This window comes from Ahaetulla prasina, chromosome 12 (genome assembly GCF_028640845.1).
Source record: "Ahaetulla prasina isolate Xishuangbanna chromosome 12, ASM2864084v1, whole genome shotgun sequence".
Lineage (NCBI taxonomy): Eukaryota > Metazoa > Chordata > Lepidosauria > Squamata > Colubridae > Ahaetulla > Ahaetulla prasina.
In genome coordinates, this window is record NC_080550.1 from 21,387,176 (window position 1) to 21,399,571 (window position 12,396).

The 12,396-nt window shown below is 42.2% G+C and overlaps 1 protein-coding gene across 1 annotated transcript in view; it reads right to left on the reverse strand.

Annotated features, from left to right (window-relative positions):
* The window catches only part of PKD1L3 (polycystin 1 like 3, transient receptor potential channel interacting), an 82,066-nt gene extending 75,083 nt beyond the window's left edge, over positions 1 to 6,983 (reverse strand). The window contains exons 1-5 of the mRNA XM_058155438.1: positions 6,941 to 6,983; positions 5,628 to 5,876; positions 4,120 to 4,284; positions 2,540 to 2,725; positions 962 to 1,072 (exon numbers count right to left, since the gene is read on the reverse strand). Coding sequence (XP_058011421.1) covers positions 962 to 1,072; positions 2,540 to 2,725; positions 4,120 to 4,284; positions 5,628 to 5,876; positions 6,941 to 6,983 — 754 coding nt within the window. The remainder of the gene's footprint in view (positions 1 to 961; positions 1,073 to 2,539; positions 2,726 to 4,119; positions 4,285 to 5,627; positions 5,877 to 6,940) is intronic.
* Between the last annotated feature and the right edge of the window lie 5,413 nt (positions 6,984 to 12,396).

A 12,396-nucleotide genomic window follows, 5' to 3' on the forward strand; every position in this document is an offset into this window, starting at 1 on the left:
CATTTTCTTGCTTCGTGGCAACTATGAGGCAGCACAAAATGGCTTCCGCCAGGTTCGCTTCAGAGTTGACATAGAGAGAATGCCAACCTCTTTTGTATCCAGAGACAATTCTGAGCCTCTTCAAATCTTTATTTCACAAACAGACAAAATATCCTCCATAAAAACTACAACCATTTAAATCATCACCATGGAAACTGGGAAACAAAAGCTAATTTATCAACACAATACTCTCATATTGAAGGCTCCAAGGTCTTTACAGAAGAGTCCTTGACGTAAAGACCAGGCTTGTGAGCAAAACAGAAAAACTATAATGGAATATGAAATAGAAAATCATAACAGCCAAATGATTATTTTTAATATGAGTGTATTGCAATACTAAAATGTTTCTATAGGCTCAAATAATATGAGTGTTATATAAAAATGTTCTCATCTAACACGCAATTTGTTTACTTATGATCACAGATCAGGTAGAAATAAAATATAAATCCTACATTGCAAAGCACACAGTGAACATTTTCAGCTGGAATTATTTCCAGCTCAATAGAGCTCAAGGTGAGAGAAGAAACAGATTTATTTATTAGTTGTATTAAATGTGTTTGTCGCCCACCTTGCCACAGGGCTACAGAGATTTTTGGTAAAGTGATTTGTTTGGTTGTAGCTTCGGACTCTAATTAAGATGATTCTGGGGAAAAAATGTAAATCCAGCTTCTTCACCATTAAAAATAATCCCCAGCTAGGAGTGCAGCATTTGCAAGAATCTAAATGATTCTGCAAACTATTACCCGGTATATACAGTAGGTTGGCACTAAGCTGACAAGTTTCTGAATCTCAGACATCGCATTATTGTTGCGGGGGAAAAAAACCAGACTGCTAGTTGGCAATTTCAAGACAGGGTTTCTACACAGATGTCACTAACCATGCTTGGCCTCCCTGGACAGTGTCTAGAAATAGTATTGCTTACCTTCCATGCACTGGTATTGGACAGAGAGGTAGCTTCCCAAACCTGGACAAGGTTCTCCGAAAAAGGTTCCATCTGCTGCAACTTGGCATGCCTGGAGCCCATGACATTGCCCTGCGAAGATTAAGATGGTCCCTGAGTTATGATTTCAGTTGATTTCAGTTTCTCGTTTTTGTAGATGGATGGATGGATAGGTAGATAAATGATTGGATGGATGGATGGATGGATGGATGGATGGATGGATGGAAGATAGATAGATAGATAGATAGATAGATAGATAGATAGATAGATAGATAGTGGATGGATGGATAGATAGATAGATAGATAGATAGATAGATAGATAGATAGATAGATAGATAGATAGATAGATAGATAGATAGGTAGGTAGGTAGGTAGATAGATAGATAGATAGATAGATAGATAGATAGATAGATACATACATACATACATACATACATAAATAGACAGATAAATAATGGATGGATAGGATAGACAGACAGAAAGATGATAGATAGATAGATAGATAGATAGATAGATAGATAGATAGATAGATAGATAGATAGATGGATGGATGGATGGATGGATGATATAGATAGATAGATGATAGATAGATAGATAGATAGATAGATGATAGATAGATAGATAGATAGATAGATAGATAGATAGATAGATAGATAGATAGATAGATAGATAGGTAGGTAGGTAGATAGATAGATAGATACATAGATACATACATACATACATAAATAGACAGATAAATAATGGATGGATAGGATAGACAGACAGAAAGATAGATAGATAGATAGATAGATAGATAGATAGATAGATAGATAGATAGATAGATAGATAGATAGATAGATAATGGATGATAGAAGATAGATAGATAGATAGATGATAGATAGATAGATAGATAGATAGATAGATAGATAGATAGATAGATAGATAGATAGATAGATAGATAGATAGATAGATAGATAATGGATAGAAAGAAAGATAGACAGGCAGGCAGGCAGGTAGGCATGTGTGAAAGACCTTGGGAGACTGGCCCAAGAGACACTAAAAAGGGAAAAGTCAGGTGGGAAATAGCATAGTCTGCAGCTGAATAGTGGGTGGGGCAAGAGACTCAGAAGGGACCCTCCCTAGTTTCTTGGACTGTAAAGGAAACGGGGGGGGGGTGGAACGGGACAGAATTGTACTTTAGGACTTGCAAGGCTCTGTCCATGTAGCTTTACAACAAAATAGAATGAGCTCACCTGGTTGTGATTATGGATTGGTCTGGTCTGGATTGCCCGTTGAGGCTCTATCCAAGATGCTAAGCAAAACGGGATTTGTTAGCATCTGGATATGGTTAGAAACCATTAAGAAATGTTTGAGCTGTAAGATAAACCAGACAGCTCCCAGGCTGAATATACGGGAAGATCCCTATTGCTGTCAAGAAAATACCTGGACATGGTCATGTGGTCACACAATAAGTCAAACCTGACTGAAGGTAGTCTTTATTATTGCCTTTGGAGGCTTCCAAAGTGAGGGCCACGTAGGGTGTGGCTTTCTAACACTTGCAATATGAGTTTTGAGGCTTACCTGCAACTTCATCTTTCACGCTAATCCAACTGCACTCTTCTTCGTCATCAAACTGCAGGGGGGTCTCAAGGACGCAGTAGTGGGGAGTTTTCCGCCCATAGAAGCTCTCGCCGATCTGAATGACTTCTCCCGATCCGCACTGCACGGTGGCATTGGAGTTGTCACAAGCAATGCTGTGGCCTGACTCTGGACAGTAAGGAATAAGGAAAGCTTCCTTCGAAGTGTCTTTTATCTTCTTAATGCACCTTCTCTAATGAGGTGCTCTCCAGATACGTTGGACGTGAATATGTGAATTTCCAAAGACAGCCAAAGGCAAACTACTTGGGAATTATGGGAGCTGAATTCCAGAACATTTATGTGGGACAATCTCGAAAAGCTTTCCTTGCGTGCTATAATACAGAGGGGGTCTCCAACTTGACAACTTTAAGACTTGTGGACTTCAACTCCCAGAGTCCCCCAGCCAGAAAGCTGGCTGAGGAATTCTGGGAGTTGAAGTCCACAAAGTTGCCAAGGTTGGAGACCCCTGCTCTAATAGGGAGCAATGGATAGAGCTACTGCGAAGCTATGTCTGTGCCACTTTTGTGCTGTTTGGTGACACAGATTCCCACAGCTCATGGCTAGTCAGAAAAGATCAGGGCCAAAAATGTTGTGAATCCCCATTCTCAACAGCCCAGCATAGCCTTAACAAGCATGGACGTTGGTAAAGATGGCTGGGAATTATCTTTCAGCCACATGGGAAAGGCTGAAGGTGTTGAATGAATGAATAACTTCATTACAAGCCAGAGGTCCATCAAGGAAATCAAAATAGAAACAATAAAATGAAATACCATAAAGCAGGAGTCCCCAATCCCCGGGGGCCACTGACTGGTACTGGTCCATGGCCTGTCAGTTGCAGGTGAGTGGCAAAACCGAAACCATCCCACTCCTACCACAATACATGGAAAAATAGTCTTCCACGAAACCGGTTTCTAATGCCAAAAATGTTGGGGACTGTATTGGGAACAATACAACCCTCTAATCATCTATACAATATAGCAAGCATTCAGTTGCAAATTGATGTGCCATTGGCAAAAGCAGGTTCTGTAGGTTGCAAAATGCAAATTTAGTGACAGATTTGCATTGTTTTAGAATCTTTGTCTGCCAGGAGTTTTTCATCTATCCTCTTGTCTGGACAATGGCCTAATGAGGGGCGTTAGAAGCTTGCTATGAGTACTATTATACATTAAAATAGAATAACCTGGGAACCTGTGATTGAATATTCTCAGAATGGCATTGGCCATCAATGTAGGCAGAAATCCGCTCCATCTCATTTGCCCTACTGCTCGCTTTTCTAACCAAAAGCTTAGAAATCAAAAGTTGGCCAATATAATCTAGGTTAGTGTTTCTCAACTTGTAAACTTGTCAATTTGCTCAAACTGAAGATGGGTGGATTTCGACTCTTGGAATTCCTCAGCCAGAAGATCTGGGGAATTCTGTGAGTTGAAGTCCACCCATCTTTAAGTTGACATGATTAAGAAACACTGGTCTATGTGGTTGTATCTGTGTGTTTTAAAGGCATGGGAGTGGGTTTCATTTCTTACCAAATTCACAAATAAAGTCAAACTCCTGGCTACAATTCTCAGTTACTCCCCACTGGTACTCAGCGTTCTTCAGGATATAGCCGCAGGATGATGCAAAGACTGAGGGTGGATCTTGGAACCACTTGGTGTAGGTGATGTTCGAGGTATCTAGCCAAATCATAGATCCTGCATGGAAAGAAATTGATATAGCGTATGGATGCACCACAGAATATTCTACGGCTACAAAGAGAAGTGTCCATCAAGATTTCCTTGCTTGGCCACTGGCCAGCAGTAGCACAGTAAAGTTGAATACATCTCTCTTCAACCAGAGGATCTCTCAGGTTATCCCCCGGAAATTAGTGAGTGATCAGATAGCAAACAAGCTACTGTTTACTCATTGGGTTGCTGTCGTATGCCACAACACCAAGAAGAGAATTTAGCAAGATGACTAAAATGCTCTTCCATCAATCTTTTAATCATTCATGGACTGTAATTGTCATTTAAATATTTTAAACTTGGCATTTTTGCTTTTAAACTTGTGAGTCATCTTAGGTGCTTATGTAAGTAGAAATGTGGCTCTTGGTTCATTCTGTCAATCAGAACATGCCCGGTAAATTTCTTCAAGGGCCATGCCCTGTCCTGCATTCTGGTCACTCATTAATTGGTCATGGTTAAGAAGTTCATAGGCATGGAGAGAGGCTGATGACTGCTTCTTCCCCATGCCTTATAGCTGATATTTAAGGGTGCTGTTTATATGGCACATTTGAATACAATTTATTGAGAATTGACATCCTATAGTTAGTGCAGAGAAGAGCAACAAAGATGATTAGGGGACTGGAGGTTGAAACATATGAAGAATGGTTGCAGGAACTGGGTATGTCTAATTTAATGAAAAGAAGGACTGGGGTGACATGATAGCAATCTTCCAATATCTTAGGGGCTGCCACAAAGAAGAGAGAGTCAGCCTATTCTCCAAAGCACTTAAAGGCAGGACAGGAAGCAATGGATGGAAACTAATCAAGGAGAGAAGCAACTTAGAATTAAGGAGAAATTAACAATTAATCAGTGAAACAACTTGCCTCCAGAGGTTGTGAATGCTCCAACACTGGAACTTTTTAAGAAGAGATTGGGTAACCATTTGTCTGAAGTGGTGTACTTTCCTGCCTAAGCAGAAAACCTCTAATGTCCCTTCCAACTCTGTTATTCTATTATATTCTATACACATGGAGCGGAGGGAGGGAGGGGAGGGAAGGGAAGGGAAGGGAAGGGAAGGGAAGGGAAGGGAAGGAAGGAAGGAAGGAAGGAAGGAAGGAAGGAAGGAAGGAAGGAAGGAAGGAAGGAAGGAAGGAAGGAAGGAAGGAAGGAGCAGTGACAAACTTCTGTAGCATTATCAAGAAAATTACCTAGATATATTCATAAATGCACCAGAAACTGAGCTTCTCATTCCCTTTACATCTTACCTCTCACATTTGTATCTAGGATTCTATGCACAACTTGCTGCTCACACAGCCGTCCTCAATTTTTCTTACCTTCATTAGTTTCATTTGAAGAGGTGTAAGTTATCCCGATCCACCACTCTTTGTCCACAGAGATATGTTCCTCCAAGAACGTTTGAGTCTCTTCGTTCCCAATAAAGGCCAAATGGCCACCTCCTCTCTCACACCAGCTCTGGGCGCTCGTGAAAGTGCGTTGGAGTTTCACAAACTCGTAGCACGAGTGATTGAAAGCCACCTGATACTTTGAACACGGGATCTCTTCTGCCAGGGATAGATCCTCTCCTGTAGACCAGGAAACTAGGAGTATAAAAATGATACTAAGGAAATACATGACTGGATCAACAGTTGATGCAGCTCCTACATTGAGAGAGACAGTGAGCCCATCACCAATTCTCTGCACTTTCTGAATTGGTTTTGTAAACCTATTTCACTTTTCTATCTCTTCTCCTATTGCCTGTGACAGCCTACTAAACCTTTTGCTTCCAATTTTTTTTAAAAAAGAAGAAGCTTCTTTGAATGATCATTAAAAAAAACATGACCTGGTGCTATTGATGTACCAATGGCTTTTGAAAACGGGCCATTGTGCAAATGCCTGTTACAAATCAAGAAGAATAAACAGCAAGCTTTAATGGACAAATTTCCATGTGAGCCGAGAAGATTACATTGATAAATAAGCACACTTAGCTGTATGGCAGCCACAGATAAAAGAGGCGGTAAAAGGGGCTATTGTATTTTTTTTTTTTAGGTGTTGGGCATTTTATTCCAAAATAAGAATTTAAAAACGTTTGATTCATCACTGCAATCAGCCAAACACTCAGTATCCATAGTGACCTGTTGGCATACATTATGTGTATCACCTGAGGGATATATGTGACAATTTCAGCAATCCTTAAAAATTGTGAACAAAGAAGGTATGTGGAAATTAGATGTATATCCATAGAAAGAAACAGCACGCATCAAATTTCTGGAGAGTTGAGGAATAAGAAGAAACTTTCTTTGTTACTTCTTTGCATCTCTTCAACCAGGAAATGCATTAACCAGTCTAAGAATTGCTGGGATGAAAGACAAGGACATCTTGAATAATAAGAGTATTATTTAAAGATTGGTAAAAACCTTTCAGTAAGATCTCTTCCAGTGATGGTGAACCTATGACACATAACGTATTTTTTGGAGTATAAAATGCACCTACCTTTTTTGGTGAGGAAAAGAAGAAAAAGAAATCTGCCTCTGCCTCCCAGCAATTTTGCCTCCGCCGAGCAAACAGCAAACAGTCAGCTTTAGTTTCATTTTCGTTTTCAGCATAGCTTGATTAACAAGAAAAAAAAAATCTGCGCCCAGCAATTTACCTCCTTGCAGCAAGCCGTAGAGGCCTGCACAGAAATAGGCCATGGCAACCCCTGCAGCCTGAAACAGCTGAGAGTCGGGAGGCCAATCCAAGGACAATCAACTTGTGCTAATCAGGCTGTGCTGAAGCTGAAATGGGCTGTTTCTTCTTGCTGCTTGCTGCAAGGAGGTAAATTGCTGGGAGGCAGAGGCCATAGGGTGGGGGCCAGTGGGTGGGAGGGGCTACATTTGGTGTATAAGATGCACCCAAATTTTCACCCCCTTTTGGGGGGGAAAGGTGCATCTTATACTCCGAAAAATACGGTATGTCAAAGGGGATGATGATGATATTTTGGGTGACATGCCAGTTTTCAACCAAATATTCTGGTCATCTTCTCTGATTCTATCGTCATCTTATTGCCCTGCTCCAGGAAAATTACATTCTAGCCTGCTTATGGCCCTTTCTGACATGTCCAGAAGAAGGCTAAGCTTGTACATCTCTCAGTTCAAATGTTGAAGAACCAAGCTTTAGAGACAAAGAAGACTTCTTCTAGGATGAGGTTCTTGACAGAAGGCAAAGCTTTGCAGAATCTGACCTTAGCAAACCAAAGCTGTTTGGCTTCAGCTGTGCATTGTGGATAGGGAGTAGGGGTCTTGGATTGGCTATACAAAGCTCCTGGAGAAAGGCATTTCCTTTCTGGGAGATCTTGAAATAGACCTCTTGTTGTGCCTCGCTCGCCCCCCCTGCCGCAGCCAGGCCCCTCTCATCTCCTGCTATCTCAGCCAGAGACTGATAGTACAGAAGAATGTCCTGGCATGCCTCCAGCCCCCAGCCCTGGCACCATGCCCAGACAAACCGAGCAAACAAACCTCCCTCCGATAGCATGTACGCCTGAAGCCAGCCACGAGTTGGGATTACCGGCAGCTGGGGATGAAATGATGCAATGGATAGATCCACGCTTCCGGAGAATGGAGAGGCGACGTCAGCAAAAGGAAGGGAGGGGCAGGCCTGGATAAGTGCTGAGTCATGGAGCCACACCCCATGGCCTATATAAAGGATCTGCTTTCTGGCATTCTTTGAGTCAGGCAAAGTCTAACTTGGATTGCTGAAGTCAAATCCTGGTTTCCTGCCTGCCCTGAGAACTCTGACAGAACTTTGGCAAAGCTGCAGAGGCTTTGCAGCCAGCTTGATACGGACTTCCCCAACCCGGCTGTCAGAGGAGGAGTGGGACACGACACCTCTCATGCGGTGATGTGTACTTGCAATGGTCTGTAGAAAGTTAGCACCCACCCCCCTCCTAGGAAAATGAGATAATATGAGGAAATATTAAAAGGGTGGAATATTTCCCCTAAAAGGGAGGAAGAAACTCAGCCCCCCCCCTTCCCCCGCCTTTGTTAATGGGCCATTAAGGCCTGGGCCAGTCTATTCTACATAACAAAGATCTACTCCCTTCAGGCAGAGCCATAATAGGGATTGCCCAAAGCCTTTTCATTACATCATCACCCAGCAAGGCTCAACCAAGCCTGGGACTCAGGACAGACTACAGAGTTGCCCCTGTATGGCCCCGTGGGAGTCTGACAACCAATCAGAACACAAGCTCAAATTCAAAGTCCAACAGAGGACATAAAACCAAGGCCCTCTCAGCATCTCCGTCCTTTTTTCTGCTCAGGATCTCAAGCCATGTGATCCTGTTCACCAATAAACTTTCCTTCCAAGCAACTTCCATGAATCCAATGTCTTTTTCCCCATTTGAACTGAACCCAAAAGGATATTTCTTCCAACAGGTCCTTGATCCAATACTAAAGCCTATACACTGCATTACACAAATCCTCAGCTATGACTCATGCAGTAGACAAGTTCATTGAGGACTTGTGTACTTCATGGGTCAGAAAGAGGGCTGAGAAAGTATCTACAGACCCCTCACATCCTGAACATAAACTATTTCAACTGCTCCCTGCAGGACGGCACTATTGAGCATCGCATGCCAAAACAACTAGACGCAAAGACAGTTTCTACCATCACCGCCCATGCTGGTGAACACCAAATTATCACAGTGTTGTCTTATGTCTAAGCATATTTGCCCATGTAGTAGGCTGTATTACCATTATCCTTATTTTTTCTACTACCTTCTCTTATTGGTATCTTATATTACTTTGTTGTTTGCATGTACACTGAGTGCTTATACAACTGGGGACAACTTCCTTGTGTGTCCAATCACACTTGGCCAATAAAAGTATTCTATTGTTGTTGATTCTCAGGCTGATTGACAGCTGTTGCTGGCTTCCTTCAACCCAAGGAAAATGAGCTCTTGACTTACCGCTTTACACGCAATATGGTTGTGAGTTTGATTATTAGTCTGAATATTCTTCAAGAGCTTTGCTAGGTTGTGAAATCTGCATATGTTGGGCGTATGGGCTACAGGGACGATAGTTGAGAAAGCTTGGAATACCTTCAATGACCACAAGATGGAGAGAGATCATTAGGGATGGGTTGAGTAGCATGCCTTTAGAAAAGAATAGAAACTTTCTCCCACTAGATGGCGGATTAGTAAATTTGTGTGTGGAAATCCAACATCAGTTAATGGCACCTGTCTGTGAGTGGCTGACCTAAGCATTTACATGCTAGTGTTATTTACTACTATCTCTGTTTTGGTCTTTATGTTTATGCCAAAGGCACTCAACTGAATACTGGAGACACAATACTTGGCTGTCTGGACTTGGTTCATCTGGGATTAAGATTTAGGTCTGGTTTTGGAAATGACTGAAGGTGGCAACTGTTGAATTTTCAGGAAAAGTTCTTTTTATTGCATTTCTTTTAATCATTTTAGTTATCTGTCAAACCATTGCAATTTTACTATTATCAATTTTGTTACTATCCTTGTCTTTTCTATTCTCATCTCCCAATGGTACCTTATGATTTATCACTTTGTTGTCTGTATGTACACTGGGAATTTATGTTTGTATGTACAGCATATGTTTGCATGTAACTGAGAACTTATGCACCAGAGACAAATTCCTTGGATGTCCAATCCAATCCAATGTTTATTTGGCCAATGAAGAATTCTGTTCTATTTTCTTCCAATTCATCCAGCTGTATCCACAGAAAATCTTCAGCCAGGTTAATTACTAGCCTAGTAATTATGGGCACCCAATGTGCTGAGTTTAGTTAGTTTTCATCTTAATCAGTGAGGGATTACATAGAAATAACCTCTACTTTCCATATTCCAAGCAGAAAGTCTATTGTCATTGTTCCGATTAATGAACTCAGGGAAGCTAGGACTCTGAAGCTATGTTCGGGTTCAAGAGATACTTTATTGAGTACATCATATCGGCACTTAGAAAAGTGAAGCTCTAAATTATTCCCGTGCTTAGGGATAGTTAAAAGAATAAGATTTCCCCACCAGAGGTGGGTTTCAACAGGTTTTGACCAGTTCTGGAGAACCGGTAGCGGAAATTTTGAGTAGTTCAAAGAACCAGTAGTAAACATTCTGACTGGCCCCGCTCCCATCTATTCTCTGCCTCCCAAGTCCCAGCTGACTGGGAGGAAATGGGGATTTTACAGTATCCTTCCCCTGCTACGCCCACCAAGCCATGCCACACCCACCAAACCACACCCACAGAAACAGTAGTAAAAAAAAATTGACACTGCTCCCCACCCCTCTTTGTCAGGTCACATGGACCAATCACTCCAGACTTAGGTTCCCGCTCAACTTCAGTAGGTGTCCATTGACATGACCTTGGTTCTCACACCGACTGGTAGATGTTATGGCTAGCCAACTGAGGCACCACATTCCTGAGTCGTCAGTGGCAACCAAGAAATGAAGCAGAATGGCTTCAGCTGAAGTCATGACTTCAGGTGAAGCCATTTTGCAGGTTGACATCTATCGTTACAGCTGCCTTTTGTAAGATTGTGCTTTCTATAGATATTGGAACATACATCTGGAGCCATGTTGTGGATTAGGAGTTCCTCAGCTGGAAAAAGACAAAGACTGTCAAATTAATACCAGACCAACAATCAAGTAAACAATACCCCAATCAAGAAGAAACTGCCAAAGAAGCCCAACCAAAGAATCTACACTGAAAGGGCAAGCCACTAGAAAAGGGATCTCCAACCCCAGGTCCATGAACCAGTACTGGTCCATGGCATACCAGAAACTGGGCTGTGCAAACATGCAAAGTCCCATCACACAAAACCACGACCCCTCCGGTCCACGGAAAAAGCTCTCTCCGTGGAACCAGTCCCTGGGGCCCCAAAGATTGGGGGGCTGCTGCACTAGAATAAAAACTGATAGCAAACCACACTCCTTACTAGCTTTGATGACATTACGTAGCTTGAGTAATGGAAGGTCTGCAAGAAAACAACAAAGCTCAGAGACCACCAAGGGCCCCTCAAAACCTTTGCTGCCCAAAACTAGCCTTCATCCCATCTGTTCTAGCTGTATTCCCAAGTCATAAATGATGGTTTAAAGACCAGAATGGGCTGGTTACGTACATTCTGCCAAGACGGAGCAAAACAGATCTATTTATGGCTCAGAGTAGTCCATAAACCCACCAACTTTCTCTCAAATTCACCTTACTTTGTACTTATAAAAATAACTCTGTAAAAACCTTAGGCTGGATCAGAAAGAATTAAAATTAAATCTTTTTTTTTTTCAGAAGAAACCAAATAAATGAAGACTACTGCTCAGGATTGGTGTGTTTTCATTCATTCAGTTGGTTCCTTTTGGTGACGTCAGCTTGTGGTTGACATTATTGTTTTTCCTTTGGTATTTGTGACTAGCAGGAGATCATCTGTTGAAATCAGTGTTGGAACTGGTGCAAATGATCTCCTGCTCCTTTTCTCTAAGGAAGACTCCAAGGTTTCGGTTTGAAGCCAGAATGAAAACTAGGCCACTGAGACGGAGAGGCCTGTGGAACAGGTTTTACCCAATTTCTTGGAATGGCCTCAGCTGAGGACTATAAACAGCTTCAGGATCCGCCTGGGGCAAAAAGTTCATATGATGCTTCCTCCGTTGCTTTATCTCCGAACTTTGCCATAGATTAAAATGCTTGGAAAAACCTGGGCCTGGCTCTTTGCTTCAACATCTCTGTCAGCCCTGGAGGCCATCTTTTTCTTTGGGTCTTCAGGGCTGCCACACTTAGTGCTGTGGGAAACCAGGAGGGGGGGATTGCATAGAGTGGTGGAGATATCTAGCCATAATAACATTCCTTTCTCTGAGAGTCAAGGACATCTTGCCTTGCACCTGGAATGGCGTGACTGGGAGGCATCTCCAGTTGGGATGGTGCTTTGATTGGACCATGTGATGGACATGTGGGTGTAGGGGAAGGGACTTGGACTTTCCTTTGGGTGGGAAAAACCAGGACACTTTCAGATTCGGGTATTCCACAGATGTGCCAATATGACATCTCTAATAAAATGGAACTTTGAGGAACTTCTAGCCTTGGAGTCTTCTTTCGTTGGGGGTGTTACTTGGAACCC